This window comes from Manis javanica, chromosome 17, assembly GCF_040802235.1.
Source record: "Manis javanica isolate MJ-LG chromosome 17, MJ_LKY, whole genome shotgun sequence".
In the NCBI taxonomy this organism is placed as follows: Eukaryota; Metazoa; Chordata; class Mammalia; order Pholidota; family Manidae; genus Manis; species Manis javanica.
In genome coordinates this window covers 16,011,714-16,028,454 of record NC_133172.1, presented here as the reverse complement: position 1 = coordinate 16,028,454, position 16,741 = coordinate 16,011,714, and the positions used below count along the sequence as shown (strand labels likewise).

The window sequence follows — 16,741 nt, the reverse complement described above, 5'->3', positions numbered from 1 at the left end:
CAAAGGACCATACCAACGTGTGGAAACAAATCCGGACACTACTGTGACCATTCACATGAGAGAAGAAAAAGATCTGCCCAAGTAGATCTACCCTGGGAATGTAAAACTGCAGAGTGTAGCAAGAAAAACAAAACCAACCAAACAAACAAAAATGCACAAAATAATGCAAAGACATGGTGATGGAAGAAGGGAGTCTCAAAAGAAGATGAAATAATCAATAGGATCAAATGTTTTAGAACAGCCAGGGTTCCAAATCTTAAACTAGTATGAGTGCCCACTGCTTCAAAACAGTTAAATTTTTGTTTTGACAATAAATAAAAATTTATAAAAGAAATACATGCACAAAATTGATCACAGAAGCAGTATCTAAATAAATTAGTTAAATACTAGGAACGTGTTAAATATTCCCCCAAATTATGAAACTGGGGAAGGGTTCATCTATTCAATGCACTATTATAGAAATCATTTTCAGGGGGATAAATGTTGGCTATACTTCACCTATAAAAATGGGTTTGGGTAGATACAGTCACTAGCTTTGCTACATGATGTTATCATTAAAGTCTGTCAAAATGTAGGTATGAGGGGCAGAGTATGTATGTGTATGAAATTAAACCAGATCCCAATGATAAAGGAAACCCAAAATAAAATAAAAGACTCCTAAGTGCAAGCTGTACTTGACATATCACTGGTAGTCCATCAAATGTTCAACACACAACAAACATCAGCAAGTCTGTTCTATGAAATCAATGAAAACAGGCTAAAAATTAGTAACATCAGGTGGAGGCTAGCACACCTCATTTGTTATGAAATTATAATTTATCCTCTCAGGCAAAAGTCCTTAGTAGTGATACCTAATATCCTGCTGAATATTTGCTTAAACTGTTTTGTATAACCTAGATGTCATGCACATCACAGTACCTGGAAAGTCTACCCACTCCTCTGAAGTATGTGGGTTATTACATGCCTGAAATAATGTACCAAAATGAACAACAGAAACTCTTTTGTTACATAGTTCCTTCAAATTAAGTTATTTAAGCTGTGGTTCCTCCATGCACCAAACATCTCATGTGTGTTGAGTATTCCTCTAGCACAGAGGTTTCATCTTAACTTATCCATTCAAATTCTTGTGCCCTTTGATCAGTTTTTCCTACTTTAAAAAAGTATAAAGAAAGTATTAGGGGCAGGAAAAGTTAGCTTACATAAACTTCTGGCTTTTCTCAGAAAATTAGAATACTTCCCTATTAACATTAGCAGTAGAAGAAAGTAACACAAAAGATTCAATATTACTTTAGGAAATGCCTTGAATTGGATTTCTCATGCATTCTTGGTACTAACACTTTAAAGGAATGAAGTATTTTACAAGTGAGAAAAAAATACCTCTCAAAGTTGTTCTGATGACATCCAGGAAATTGTCAGTCTCCCATGGGAGACCAGGAGTAAGAATAAAGGAAGATCTTGTTTTCTGTCTGAATTCTACTCTGATTTTTTGATAAGGATAGTTGAGGCACATCTGAAATAACTAAGTTATCACATATCAAAAATGATAGCAAACCAGCCGGGCAACTGTGCTGTCACACAATAATTGTTAATCACATTCAATTAAGTAAAGATCACCATAGTCACCATTCTAAGGGGTTGAAAGTTTCCCCTTAAGACCCCATCTGCCCATAACATTGATTTTCTTTACAGCAAAATCTTCTCAACATTCTTCAAAACCCAGCTTATCAAAGACAAAGTCTACACTCCTCACTCCTGGCCACCTAGACTCAAAGATAGAAAATGAAAATCCTTCAGGGGCCAGGTGAGTAATAAAAATGAGAAAGACAGGCACAAAGTGAGCTGGTCAATGGTTTAAACCTCAGTATGCAGAATACTGTGGAAAGTACAGCAAATAGACTCTGCAGGACAATCCAAATAATGAAGACACCTTTCAGCTCAAATTTCCTGACACCAGAGTACAGTGCAGTCTATTTTTACGTAAGCTAGCAATCTAGAATTTTTGGTGAGATCTCCCCATTGCCAGATGCTGAAATGCTCTCAAATGTAAAATTCAGGACAAACCATATTAAACTTCTCTCTGTCCCATGTATGGACAGTTAGCCTCACCAGTACATACATAAAAATCAATCTTAAATAAGTCCACTGGCCACTACAATCCTCCCAGCGTGGCAAGGACAGCGTGCCCAGTGCTCCAGCCTCAGGCTAACCATGCTTCCTGTCCTCCTCCCACTGGAGTCCTCCACCACCAACTTTCAACTTAACAAACCGTCAAGAGCAATTCAGATTGCCCTACTTCCGAACCTCTTCATTCCACAGACTTCTCTGCTGTCCTGCCTTTTATCCTTATCACTGGATAATTAAGCATGGATGTCCCGGTATTTTTATTTGAACTGCTTCGTGCGTGTTCATAATTAACAATTCCGAGGATGGCTGAGGAATGGATGGAGCAGAAACGACTGCTGAGGGAGGGCTCCGGGGAACATGAGTCACTCCTCCAGGAGCACAAAGAACTTTGCCCAATACCCAGGCAGCCTGCAGTGCAAGAAAAGGGAAGGTTTCCTTCTGTTAACAAGCCAAGATGGAATGCTAGGGAAATCTCACCTCTTTTTTGGCTTTCAGGAGCCCCGTGGCCATTTTCCCGGTCTCCTGAATGCTGTCCCTGGAGAAGGGTAAAGTCTCAGAAGATAGATCTGGGATGTGAAGAGAAATGAAAGCACGCCTAGTTGACAAGCGCCTCCCCACGAGTCAAAGCGGTCAGCTCCGGAGCCCCGCACCTGGAAGCGTCACCGACATCACCGGTACAACCCAGTTCCCGTCCAGAGCCCCGTTAAAAGGGCCCAGGGCGACCAAATACCCTCAAGCTCAACCCCAGCTCTTGCCAGGGAGAGAAGCCCATGATCCCCAGCAGCGGAGGGTTTGTGTCTAACTCTGCGCTGGAATGAAAGGATAACGGCCAGGAGATGCCAACAGGACGGCGACCGAGTTCAGAGACAGCCTGTGTCCCCGTGAGTAAAGAAAGAAAAAGCTAGAGACGTGCTGACTGGACGCGGCAGTGGCTGTAGGGCACTCACGGGTCGCGGGCTGACGTTCCGGAACCAGAGGCTGAGGCTGGGGAACAAGGTGCAGAGAGGTGCCGGGAGGCCCGAATCCGGTGGCCGAATCAACGCGCCCTCCAGCCGGGCGAGCCGGTCCGACACCGGAAGTGCTTATGGGCGGTGGCTCAGTGCGCGGAGGGGCGAGGTGAGCGAGAACGGAAGTGGCCGCAAAGGCCTCTGGAGATTGTAGTCTCTGAGCTAGAGAGGCGAAGGTGAGATGGCTTTGCAAACGCATGGTGACTCTGATAGGGGCACCTCTCATAAAATCAAGTTTAAGAACCCACTCTCAAGACGCCCAGACCTTCAGGTTCACGTTTCTCCTACAAGGGCCCCTGAACTGGGCGGACAGCGTGGCTGAAATGCGGTCCTGCCACCCTGGAAGTGGGCAGCCAGACCGTGCACGCTGACCTTAGGCGGCGCGGGTGAGCTGGGTTCACCCCGGCCAAGTCTAAACTCCATGCGCCCTTCCCACAGCGGAAACCAGAGTCCGGGCGCGCCGGGGGGCCTATGCTGGCGGAGGTGGGCGCAGCTCTGGGCAAAGCGCAGGGTGATGTTCCGCTCGGATTCCCGGTTGGAAGCCACACCCGGCTTGCATCCCGGAGGGTAGGAAGACGCGCCAGTACTGACAGGGACCGCCAAGGCTGTTTAGGGAGAGAGTGGGATTGGCTTCGACCAATTTCCCGCTTGGTGGTGAGAGTGGTTCTGGTCTAGTGTCCCAGGATTTTGTGGGGTGGAGAGGCTGAACTTGGGGCAAAGAACAAAAGGTCCCCTGTTAGTAGTAATAGCGTGGTGAGGACTGGAGGCCTGATCCAGAAACCTTGGGGTTTTTATTGGACGCTGGAGGACAGTTGCTATTTGGAGGAAATTTCCTTGGTAGTGTTGATGGCGGGAGGTATAAAACGGATACATAATTTTAGTTTTGTTCATGGATTTTTTTGCAGTTGATTTTGATTTTTAAACATATTACATTAAAATATTTATCTTCATTAATGAGGTTTTTTTGGTGTCTCCTTAAATTTTGCAACCAAAGTTCTCTCTGTAAGAAAGGCATAAACAAATCTGACACTATATTGCTAACCTTAAAAATAAAGCTGTCAGATACTTAATAGCGAAAATCTAAAAGCTTTTCCTCTAAGATTAGGAGTAAGACAAGAATGCCAACTCTCATCACATTTATTCAACATAGTACTGGAGGGTCTAGCCACAGCAATCAGACAAAATAAATAATTTTAAAAGGCACACAAATTGCTAAGGAAGAAGCTAAACTGTAACTCTTTGCAGATGACATTGAGACAGGTGATAATAGGACACAAGAAGACAAAGTTCAGGGCCCTTGTAAGTTTCCAAAAAAAAAAAGGCCCCAATCCAACTTAGCCAGTTAGACCTCAGCTGCTCTGATCGGTTATGCCGTATGCAGATAAAATTCAGCCATCCAAAAGTATACTCAGATAGAGCTCAGCTGGTCTGATTACGTCCTATGCAAATTAAGCATTGTGCTTTTACCCAATCAGGAATGACTGTGATGTCATTAGTTCAGTTCTCTATGGGGATTGGAGGTGGGGAGTAGGACTTCATCCTAGCAGGAGGCAATATAAACCCAAGACACCACAGCCCTGAGGGCATCTTCTCTTCCAGCCCCTCCTTATTAGCAGGAACTTTCTCTTTTCACTCATTAAAAGAGCTTTGTTGGTTGCTCCATACTCTTTGCTGGCTTCATTCTTCATTGCCTCCAAGATATGATCCTTGGAAAACCAGCGTTATGGCCAATAACAATGTGATATTATACAGAGAAAACCCTAAAGACTCTACCAAAAAATTACTAGAACTAATAACTGAATTCAGCAAAGGTTGCAGGACACAAAATTAATACACACAAATCTGTGCTTTCCTACATACTAACAATGAACTACCAGAAGGAGAAATAGGAAAACAACCCCATTTACAAGTACGTGAAAAAGAATAAAATAACTAGGAACCTAACCAAGGAGGTGAAAGATCTGTACTTTGAAATCTGTAAGACACTCATAAGAGAAATTAAAGAAGAAAGCAACAAATGGAAATCTACCCTGTGCTCATGGATAGGAAGAATTAATATTGCCAAAATGATCATCCTTCCCAAAGCAATTTACAAGTTCAATGCAATTCCTATCAAAATACCAACAGCACTTTTAAATCAAAGAGAACAAATAGTTCTAAACCTCATATGGAACCACAAAAGACCATAAATAGCCAAAGCAATCCTTAGAAACAGGAACACTTGGGGTTATTACACTCCCTAACTTCAAACTCTACTACAAAGCTACAGTAATCCAAACAGTTTGGTACTGGCACAACAAAAGACCTATAGATTAATGGAACAGAATAGAGAGCCCAGATATAAATCTACCTATACATGGTTAATTATATGGGATAAAGAAGCCATGAATATACAATGGGGGGAAAAACAGCCTCTTCAACAACTGCTGTTGGGAAAACTGGACAGCTACATGCAAAAGAATGAAAGTGGACTATTGTCTAACTCCATACACAAAAGTAAACTCAAAATGGATCAAAGTCATGAATCTAAGTCAAGAAACCATAAAACACTTAGAAGAAAACATAGGCAAAAATCTCTTGAACATAAGCATGAGCAATTTTTTCCTGGACACTTATTCTCAGGCATGAGAAACAAAATAAAAAATGAACAAGTGGGATTACACCAAAAGAAACCACCAGCAGAACAAAAAGGCAAACTACAGTATGTGAGAACAAATTCATAAAAGATTCATCTGATTAAGGGTTAACATGCAAAGTATATAAAGAACTCATATGCCTCAATAAACAAAAAACAAATAACCTGATTAAAAAATGGGTGGAGGATCTGAACAGACATTTCTCCAAAGAGGAAATACAAAGGGCCAAACGGCACATGAAAAGATGCTCCACATCGCTAATCATCAGGGAAATGCAAGTCAAAACCACAATGAGATATGACCTTACTCTAGTCAAAATGAACAAGAAATGACAAATGCTGGCAGGATGTGGAGAAATGGAAACCCTCCTACACTGTGGGTGGCAGAGTAAATTGGTGCAACCACCATGGGAAGCAATATGGAGGTTCCTCAAAAAACTAAAAATAGAAATACCATTTGACCCAGTAATCCCACTTAGAGGAATTTACCCAAAGAGAACAAAACCCCTGATTTGAAAAGATATATTTACCCCTGTTTATCACCGCACTATTTGCCATACCAAAATACAGAAGCAACCTAAGTGTCCATCAGTAGATGAATAAAAGATGAAGAAGATGTGGTTCATATACACAGTGGCATATTATTCAGCCATAAAAAGAAAAGAAATCCTTCCATTTGCCACAACATGAAGAGCTAGAGGATATTATGCTCAGTGAAATAAGCCAGGCGGAGAAAGACAAATACCATGTGACTTCACTTATTTGTGGAATATAAAAACAAAGTAAAACAGAAAGAACAAAACAACATTAGACTGATAGACACTAAGAAGTCAGTAGAGGTTACTAAGGGGAGGGGTTGACATGGGTGATAGGGGAAGGGGAGGGGGAAAAAGGGGCACAATAATTCACAATCACAATAAAAGTTTGGTCACAGGGATGTAGTATATAGCATGGAGACTATAGTCAATGATTCTGTAACATTTTTCTACATTGATAGATAGTAACCACACTAGAGGGGGTGAAGATTTAATATGGGTAACTGCTGAACCACTGTGTTGTACATTTGAAACCATTATAAGATTGTTTATTGATGATACTTCAATAAAAAAATAAAAATAAAGCTGTCAGTTATTTTACCAGAAAAATGGGTCTATTCAGAAAAAGAAGAGAATTGCAATTCAAGAGAAGCAAGCTATTGCAAAGCCGTAGGCAGTCTAGAGAACAGAGTGGAGACTCTTACAAAAGAGAATGGGGAGTGTTCTAAGTAAAAAGTCCATTGGAGGAAACTGGTAGTCCCATGTGCTGTGTAACAGTTGCTCATTAGTTGAGGTATTGCTGGAGGCAGAACTCTTGCCTCCTCCTCCACGGTGGTGAAGTAGCCAAAACAGTAGAGTTGCAAAGGGTCCTCTCCTTGGGGGGTCTGCAATTGACAGGGAGTGATGGGCATGGGAGCGCCCCCTGCAGGCCTCCACACATCATGTCTGTGAGGTTTCCCTTTACCAATTTTTACAATACAAATCTCACTGGTACCCATACGCCTGTAGCCTTGATAGAGGTGAGGGCCTAGCTTCTGGGTATTAAGTAGCCATAGAGACATTCAGGATTATATCTTGAATTGCTGAATTGTGAGTGATCTTACCTTTTCTTTCGTTCCTTAATATCCACAGCTTCCTGTTAACCACCTCTCCCAAGCCCCACCAGAACCTATCATGGTGCAGACATTAAAAGATTTCTCTTAAATAGTCACACATGCTTCTAGAATCTCTTCCAATATCCCTTCACCTGGAAAGGTAGAAAACAAGGTTTGCATGTTAGTATCAGCCTCCCCTATTGAATGGGTGTGAAAGAAGTCCTAGGCAAAGTGTGCCACCTGGACTGGGATAGGGCCCTAGGCCGATCCCCCTTGAATCACTGTAAATTGTGAAATGCTTGTAACAGAACTCAGAGGGAACCAAAGTCAGGCATGGGGTTGTGAGGAGCACAAATGAAATGCAGAGACTGAAAAACTTGAGGGAATTGGGGAGGAGGAGGGAACCAGAGGTGGGATCCTGAGATAATCAGGATCCCTGTCTCAGGATCCCTGTATGTAGACGTGTGTATATTGATGAGAGACCCACGCTGATAGATTATCTATAATAAACATAATATAACAGCAGGTGATAATGGGACTCTGGCAACTTTGTCCCTCAGGGGGGTGGAGGGAGCTGGAGGCTGAATCAATAGCCAACGGCAATGATTTTATCAATCATGTCTATGTAGTGAAGCCTCTATAAAAACCAAGAAAGGGTTCAGAGAGCTTCAGGGCTGGTGGAGATTCAGAGTGGCACGCTTACAGAGCTTTGCACCCCTTCCCCATACTTTACCCTATGCATCTCTTACACCTGGCTCTTCCTAAATTATATCCTTTTATAATAAACTGGTAATATAGTAAATAAAATGTTTCTCTGAATTCTGTGACAATTTAACAAATTTGAGCAAATTAAATCTGAGGAGGGAGGTCATTCGAACCTCCAACCTATAGCTGGTATTTCGGAGCCCAGGCGGCAACCTAGACTTGTGATTAGCATCTTGAATGGCGGATGGGAGGAGTCTTGAGCCCTTAACCTGTGGAATCGGTTGATGTCTACACGTAGATTGAGTTGAACTGCAGGACACTCAGCTGGTATCCAAGAACTGCTTGGATGTGTTGGGGAAAACCCCACACGCTGGAATTGGGGAACGTGGAACTCCTTTACCCTAGACCTGAGTTTCTCGCTTCCCTGCGACCTAAAACTGCCGGCTATTCCCGCCACCCTCAGGCCGTAAGATTGAGGGACTCACCTCTCCAGATGTGCGCGTGTATGTCTCAGGCCCCAGGCCGCCACGGTGCCTTCCCGGATCGCGGTGCAGCGGAAGACCTGCTCTGCCCTCCTGCGCCGCCAACAAGAAGGCCAACCCGCGCCGCCCGCGCGCAGAGAGGTGCCGGGGCCGAGCAGGGGGACGGGGGAGGCGGGGTGGTGTGGGTGTGGGGGGGGGCGGGAACCTCATTTCCCAGAAGCCCCTGCGAAGGCCGGGGGCGCGACCGAAGTCCCGCCCCAAGGTGCGGCGGGGCCGTGGAGAGGCCGCTACAGGTGAGCTCAGAGTCTCACCTGGGAGCATCCCTCTTGCGGAGGCTGGGCGCCCAAACCCCATAACACTGGAGCCTCCACGCGCTGTCCACAGTCAGGAATAAACAATGCCTCTAATTTCTCCATTCAGACATAGCTATATTTAAGCTTGTATCATTTCATATATGTCTTCCTAAGCCGCTTTTAAAACCAAATAGATGTTGAACATTATGTTCTTCCTGCAATATTTTTAAACTTTTACATGTTATGTATGTAATTAATGTCTTGTCGTGTTATCGACGGGTTGTTTCAAATTACTGGCGCTACAGCTACTATCAGCTGTGTTTGGCAGAGACTCCAAAGCATGCAGGAGAGCGGAGTGAAAAAGGGCCGTCTCTAGGGTTACTCTGATGGGAGGTCACTGGCATAGAGAAGCCGGAGGTGGGCTTAACTAGGAGCAGTGCATCTTATGTTACTGATTTGGGAATTGGTATGGGCTTTCTCTGGTTGGTTGTGAACTGGAAGCACAGGCAAAAGAAAACACAAAAAACAGGGAAGCTGGCCGTCACCAAGTCCTGAGTGTTTCAAACTGATTGCTGCCAAGGTTGTAGCTTGGTTTCCTTCCCGAAAACGAGGTGGTTGCCACAGTTTATGGGTCAGAGTTCTATTGTCATGTGTCATGAATGAGTTGGCATTGTCTTTACATTCAATGTCTCTAGGTTAATGGTTTCAAACAACAGCTATCATTGATTAACTTCCATGGTTTATCTGGGTCAGGAATTCAGAATCAGACTGGCTGGACAGTTCTGACTCAGGACTTCATGATAGCTGAACCTGGAACAGTGTGAAGTTCCAGAGCAACTGGACATCTCTCTTATTTCATGTAATACCAGTGTTTCTCCATATGGTCTTTCCATGGGTCTAGTCTGGTCGCCTTAACCAGCATGGTAGCCTCAGACATCTTACATTGCAGCTCAAGGTTCTAAGGCAAGAGTCGCAAGAAATACCCAGATGGAAGCTGGCTCCTTGGCCAAAGCAAGTCACATGGGCAAATCCAAAATCAAGAGCAGAAAAAGCTATCTCCTACACAATGTGCTTCTGGCAAGAGTGTTGTGGCTGCTTATTTTTTCCAAATAGTCACAATCTCCCCATCTCACACATGTTCTTTGAGTTGGGGAGAAAGCCAATGGTCCCTCCTCTTGAATCTTGTTGAGCCTGTGGTGGGAAATGAAAGCATATTACTTCTAAGGCTAAGTCATAAAGGCAATGTAAGCAGGTGCCAACTACAGAGTCCCTAAAGCAGCATATTTGCTCTGTTGGCTGGCTGGCTATTGGGGGTTCAGCCTGGGGGACCTGAATCAGACCCCACACCCTGGCGCCTGGGCCATGGCTGCAGCAAGGAGATGCGCCAGGGCAACCTAGCTACAGGGCTCTTGAGTGACAGGTTTTAGGGGCCGCTACTCTGCTCAGAGTTAGGTCTCACCCGGCCCTATATTGTTCTCTGTGTATGTTGGAAGAATACATTTTGGAGCATCTAACTTAGCCTCTGGGTGAAATCTGGCTTTTATTCATGAATGACTTCTCCTTGACAGAAGTATTTCAAAAGAAAAATCTTTACAATGATCTCTGTTCCCACCACCGCTCCCTGTTTTGTCCTGTTACAAGTGGAGAATGACTGTGGTTCTAATTCTGAGCCTGGAAAAGGCAAAGATTGGAACACTGGAAATACTTTGGGAAGGAAATCAACTACAAATGAGAAAAGGAGAGAAAAAAAGGAACAGCAAGAGAGTGAAGCGTATGAGCCCAGGAATTGTGCTTCTGAGAAAATTCTTAAGCAATTCTCCCATGCCGTGTGTAATGCTCAACATGAGCTTTCGTTGTTAAACCCAGCACTGAAGAATTCAGGAGAAAACTGGCAAGAGTGGAGACAAAAATGGCATCTGAAATGTTTGAAGTGAAGCTTGAGAAGGCATCTAACTTATAGTTAGAATATGGAAGGGCACAAAAAAGGAGTAAGGAATGTTGAAAATGCTTAAGTCAATCACAGGGTCTAAATAAAAATGATGAGTTAATTATACCTCAATGAAACTGGAGAAAATAAAATGAAAAGTTTCTTAAAAGAATTGTCAGGGTAAAAGGTAAACCTCTTACAGTATCATTAAAAGAATGCCACTCTGAAGACCTGTCTTAGTTTGGGCAACTATAACAAAATAGCACAGCATTTTTTAATAAATTATAGATTTATTATAAATTATACATTATATTTTATAATATAAACTTATTACAAATTTAATAGAAAATAAATATAAATTTATTTTATAAGTATTATAAATTGCTATTTATAAAGAGAAACTTATTCCTTACAGTTCTCAAGTCTGGAAATTTGAGACTGGAGCACCAGCACAATTGGAAGAGGGCTTTCCTCCAGGTCACAGAGATCTCATTGTATCTTCAAGAGAATTCATAAAATTATTAGAGAATACAAGAGAACAACTTATAGGGTACAATGGAACAGATCATTGTGCTACTCATGAATACAACCAGGAAGTGGTCCTGAAACATGTAAGATTGAAAGACTGATGAAGATTGAACGTGGAAAGATGCTACAACCTAGAAGATACCAGTACAACTTCTTTGTTCCTGCACCTTTCTGTCTCTAAAATCTCTTCCTTAGTATAGTTGTCCTAGCTCCTTTCTACCCACTAGATTGGAGGTCCCCAATTCATGACTCCTTGAATAAAACCAAACTTTTTTACCCAGTTTTTTTCTTAACACAGCAGCAGTCTCTAGCTGCCTGGTACCAGGCCCTGGGATGATTCAGAGCAAGGGAACTACTGCCTTGGGATGTTTGTATATGAAGGACATGGTTTGGTTGGTTTGTATATGAAAAGCATGCTTCTGGCCAAGACCCTGCTATCACTAAGTATTGGCCAGACATTGGAAGGAGGTCTGTAATGCCCCCAAATGCCAGAGCACCAAGACCACAGAAAATAAGAAAGTACAGGTAATATAAATGGCTTTGTGATGAGTGGATGGCAAACTGACAAACAGAATCTAAGAAAACATATGTACAATAGAATAACACTAATAAAAATGAATTAATTATCAATATGTGTAACAACTTGGATAGAACTGAAGGGCACTATGCTTAATGAAAAAAAAGCCATATTAAAAGGGACATTTTGTGCGATTCCATTTATAGAACATCTTCAATTGACAAAACTACAGACAGAACAGATTAATAGTTGTCAGGGGACAGGGACATGGGTGGAGTTGTATGGGTTTGACTATTAGGAATTTAAACTGTATTGGGAAAGACAGACATTTAAACTCTGATGCAGTGGAAAAAATTGAGGTTGGGACTCAGCTAAGAACTTGGTTCAAATTCTGATTGTATTATAAAGCATATTAGTGATGTGGCCTGAAACATTTCAGTTTTTGCTCTGCAAGCTTCATTTTCCTTATCAGTAAGAAGAGAATTAAAAGCTCTTCTTTCTGTTCGTTAACAAGAATTAGTTTATGTAAAGGACTAGCAAGACTCTGCAAAAGGCAACTTCATAACAAATTATAGAAAGAAAAATGGAATGCAGGCAAAGGAAACAAACAATTTGGTGTGGGAGGGCAAGGATAGAAATGTGTAGTCATGATTTGAGGAGAGGAATCAGTACATGGGGGTATTAGAAATAGACTGTAAGGATAATATTTTAGGTGGAAAAGAATGCAAAGGAGGCATATTCAGAACTTTTGGGCCAAGTGTTGGTCGAGGAGGCTGGGAGAATTGAAAAGGACGCTGTATACAGAGTTTGAGGGCTCATGTTGGGATTAAATAACATCAAAGGAATATTACAACACTGAAGCAAAGATAGCACTTATCTTCTAAAAGCTTATGATCAAATATGGTTTAAGTCAAAAATACTGAAAGGAATGATGCTTATGATAATTTCTTCCAAGTTTAGATTGACAGATAAATTTCAGGATGTCAAGTTGTTTTAGTTTCAGCTAAATAATGAATAAGTTTTTAGTATAAGTATTTCCCCAACAAAAAATATTTATTTGAAATTCAAATTTAACTAGGAGATCTGTATTTTTTTGCTAAATGTGGCAACCCTATCTCAAGTCAACAGCTGTCAAATGAAATGCTAATATTTATGGACTTGTGGATGCATTCACCCACCCAGGAAGGACTAGATTAGTCAAGGTTTCATAATTCTCCAGAAGAATCACCTGGAGATTTTAAAAAATAAGTTGTTCCCCAGATTTACATCCACAGAGGTGGATTTATACAAGGATAGGATAATTAGGGCCCATGCCATCAGTTTGAATTCTTATCTAGTCCTCAGCTCTGCAAGCCCTCAAAACAATCATTTTTCTAAGAGGTTTTAGGTAATAAGCAGCTAAGTTATTAACAGCATGTATGATCTTTTGCAAAGTTAAACTTTTTTGAACCTCTGTATATTCTACCTCATAGAATGCATGATTACGGATGAAGCAAATTACATAAAAATGCTCAATGAATGATAAAGCCTGACAGAGATCTAATTTGTTATGAATGCTGACTAAATTTGCAGTGAAGGCATAATAAAGCTGCAGAAGATTGCTTGAAGTACCAAAATAAGGACAAACTCTCCATTTGTAAGACTTTCTTGTATCTCGAGTCCAAGCACTCATTTCCTAAACACAGAATAAACAGTCACAATTTTTTGTTTATTAGCTACAGTATAATTCAAATTCTGCTAGGTACCATCTATAATGCTTTCACTTTAGATTTTTCTTTGGTAACAGCATGAAGTGGTCATCTATAAAGTTAGTTCATTCTTGATACTTCGTGATTCTCAACTTGTGGAAGTATTTCTGCCTACCTTTTATTTTGCCTTCTGAAGCATTTTCAATAACCATGTGCTTCTTGCGCCTTTACTTCTTTATACTTTGTTTTCCATTCAAGTGATCACATTTTTCATAAGACAAGAAAGAAGAAGAGTAATGACGAAGGGATAACTATAACACTCATCATAGGTAGTATATTTAAACTCAAATATACACATAATTATCTTAAATATAAATGGACTGAGTATTCCAATTAAAAGACAAAAATCATTGGTAAATTTTCAAAATTCCAATTTTATGTTGCTTACAACAGACAGGACTTAAGGGTAAGTATTCAGAAAGGTTTAAAACAAGCAGATGGGAAAAAGTATACCATGCACTCGGTAAGCAAAAATAGACCAGTGTTGGTATACAAATATCAGATAACATTGCCATTAATGTGGAAAGTATTATTAGAACTAAAATAGAGACATTTTCACAATGATAAAGAGATCAGTCCACCAGGAAGATCTAACAATTTGTATGTTCTTAATCCTATGGACTCACAACATTGAAAGCAAAAACTGACGAATCTAAAAGTAGAAACACACACACCCACAATAATGAAACGGAGATTTTAAACACATTTCTTTCAGCAGCTGACAGAAAAAGCTGACCAAAAAATAAGAAGGCTTTAGAAGATCTGAACCACGTGATAACAAACTTGACTTGACACATACAGAACACTGAACAGAAGTGCACACAGAACATTTTCATACTGACCATATTGCTTGTCATTAAGTGAATATAAAAATAGTTTTCAAATTGAAACTATCCTGAGTATACTCTCTGATCACAATGGACTTAAGCTAGAAATCAAGATGATGATGATGAATTTGAAATCTCAAATTTAGTTTAAACAATATAATTCTTTTAAAAGCCTATGGATGGAGGAGCCAAGATGGTGGCGTGAGTAGGGCAGCAGAAATCTCCTTCCAAAATCAACAATACAACAAATACAACTATTCCTAAAAGAGAGACCAGAGGATACAGTACAACAGCCGGGCTACATCTACAACTGTGGGAACTCAGCATCTCATGAAGGGGGGAAAATACAAACCACAGCCCAGCGGGACCTGAGCGCTCTCCCCATCCCAGCTCCCTGGTGGGAGGAAAGGAGTCGGAGTGGACAGGGAGTGGAAGTGCAGGACTGCTAAATAACCAGCACTAGTAATCTGCACAAGGAGCACAGACACACATTGCATGCTGTGCTGTAGTATATTAGAGAACGGAAAAGTAAAATCTGTTAGCGGGTCCCTGCAGCTGGCTCCCCTGGGACAAAAGAAAAGCAAGTGCTTTTTGAAAGTCTTAAAGGGACAGGGGCCTCACAGGTGGATGGAAGCATCCCAGCACACTCAGCTGAGCAGCTGGGAATCCCGGGGAACTTCGGGCGCCCCAGCCCCGTGGGAAGCAATGCATCCCTGAGGCTCCTCACAGTGATAAAAAGCCTGCCAGTTGTTCCCCCTCCAGTGCAGCCCCACCATGGCAGCCAAGAAGCCAGAGAGTGGCCCCGCATGGGCATGCAGTGGCCAAGCAGCCAGGGAGTGGCCGCATGTGCGCACACAGCGGCGGAACAGCCAGAGAGCAGCTGAGCCCACAGCAAACAACCAGAATCTCCTCCCAGCATGCAGCCACCCAGACCACACACAGAGTCCAGCATTAATACGCAACTCCCCAACACAGACAGAGGAAACATGGGCAAGGAGCAAAGGGGTGTCGTTCTCACAAGAGAGCACAAACGGCGTGCCTGCCACTCCCTGCATGGATCTGGGCTACCCTGACAGGGACCCCGTGCATGGCACCTTAGGGGATTAATCCAGAGGCTGTGCCAGGTGTGTGGGTAACTGACACAGGCAGTGGAGAAGGGCAAGGCAACCAGCAAGAAGGAAACGATTTTGTTCTCCCAGCTGACACACACACTACATACCTACAACTACCTTTATCACCATGAAAAGGCAGAAGAATTTGGTCCAGTGCAGAATTACCAAGACAACCCTGAGGAGAGAGCCTGGGGAGACAGATGTAACCAATCTTCCTGAAAGAGAATTCAAAATAAAGGTCATAACGATGATGACAGAGCTGCAGAGAAATATGCAAGAGCTAAAGGATAAAGTGGGTAGGGAGAATACAGAAATAAAACAATCTCTGGAAGGACTTAAGTGCAGACTGGATGAGGTGCAAGAGGCCATTAATGGAATAGAAATCAGAGAACATGAACATAGGAAAGCTGAGGCAGAGAGAGATAAAAGGATCTCCAGGAATGAAAGAATATTAAGAGAATTGTGTGACCTATCCAAATGGAACAATGTTCGCATTATAGGAGTACCAGAAGAAGAGAGAGAAAAAGGGATAGGAAGTGTCTTTGAAGAAATAATTGCTGAAAACTTCCCCAAACTGGGGGAGTAAATAGTCTCTCAGACCACAGAAGCCCACAGAAATCCCAACACAAGGGACCCAAGGAGGACAACACTATAATAATTAAAGACATATAATAATTGAATATGTAAGACATATAATAATTAAAATGGGAAAGTTCAAAGACAAGGACAGAGTATTAAAGGCAGCCAAAAAGGTCACCTACAAAGGAAAACCCATCAGGCTATCATCAGACTTCTCAATAGAAACCATATAGGCCAGAAGAGAATGGCATGATATATTTAATGCAATGAAACAGAAGGGCCTTGAACCAAGAATACTGTATCCAGCATGACTATCATTTAAATATGAAGGAGGGATTAAACAATTCCCAGATAAGCAAAAGTTGAGGGAATTTGCCTCCCACAAACCACCTCTACAGGATGTTTTAAAGGGACTGCTCTAGATGGAAGCACTCCTAAGGCTAAATAGATGTCAACAGAGAATATAAAATCACAACAAAGAAAGCAGACCAACCAAATACTAACAAAAGGCAAAAACTAAAACCAACTATTCACAAAAGCAGTGAAAGGAAACACAAAACAGTACAGAATACAACACCTAACATATAAAGAATAGAGGGTGAGGAATAAGAAGGGAGAGAAATAAAG

General features: G+C 41.8%; 1 protein-coding gene across 1 annotated transcript in view; it reads right to left on the bottom strand.

Moving 5' to 3' along the window:
* ZNF875 (zinc finger protein 875) overlaps positions 1-16,741 on the bottom strand; it is a 69,985-nt gene that overhangs the window by 34,152 nt on the left and 19,092 nt on the right. Inside the window, 6 exon segments of the mRNA XM_073226196.1 lie at positions 2,602-2,690; positions 3,072-7,186; positions 7,406-7,548; positions 8,587-10,067; positions 11,217-11,301; positions 13,712-13,776. Coding sequence (XP_073082297.1) covers positions 2,602-2,690; positions 3,072-3,357 — 375 coding nt within the window. The 5' untranslated portion in view covers positions 3,358-7,186; positions 7,406-7,548; positions 8,587-10,067; positions 11,217-11,301; positions 13,712-13,776.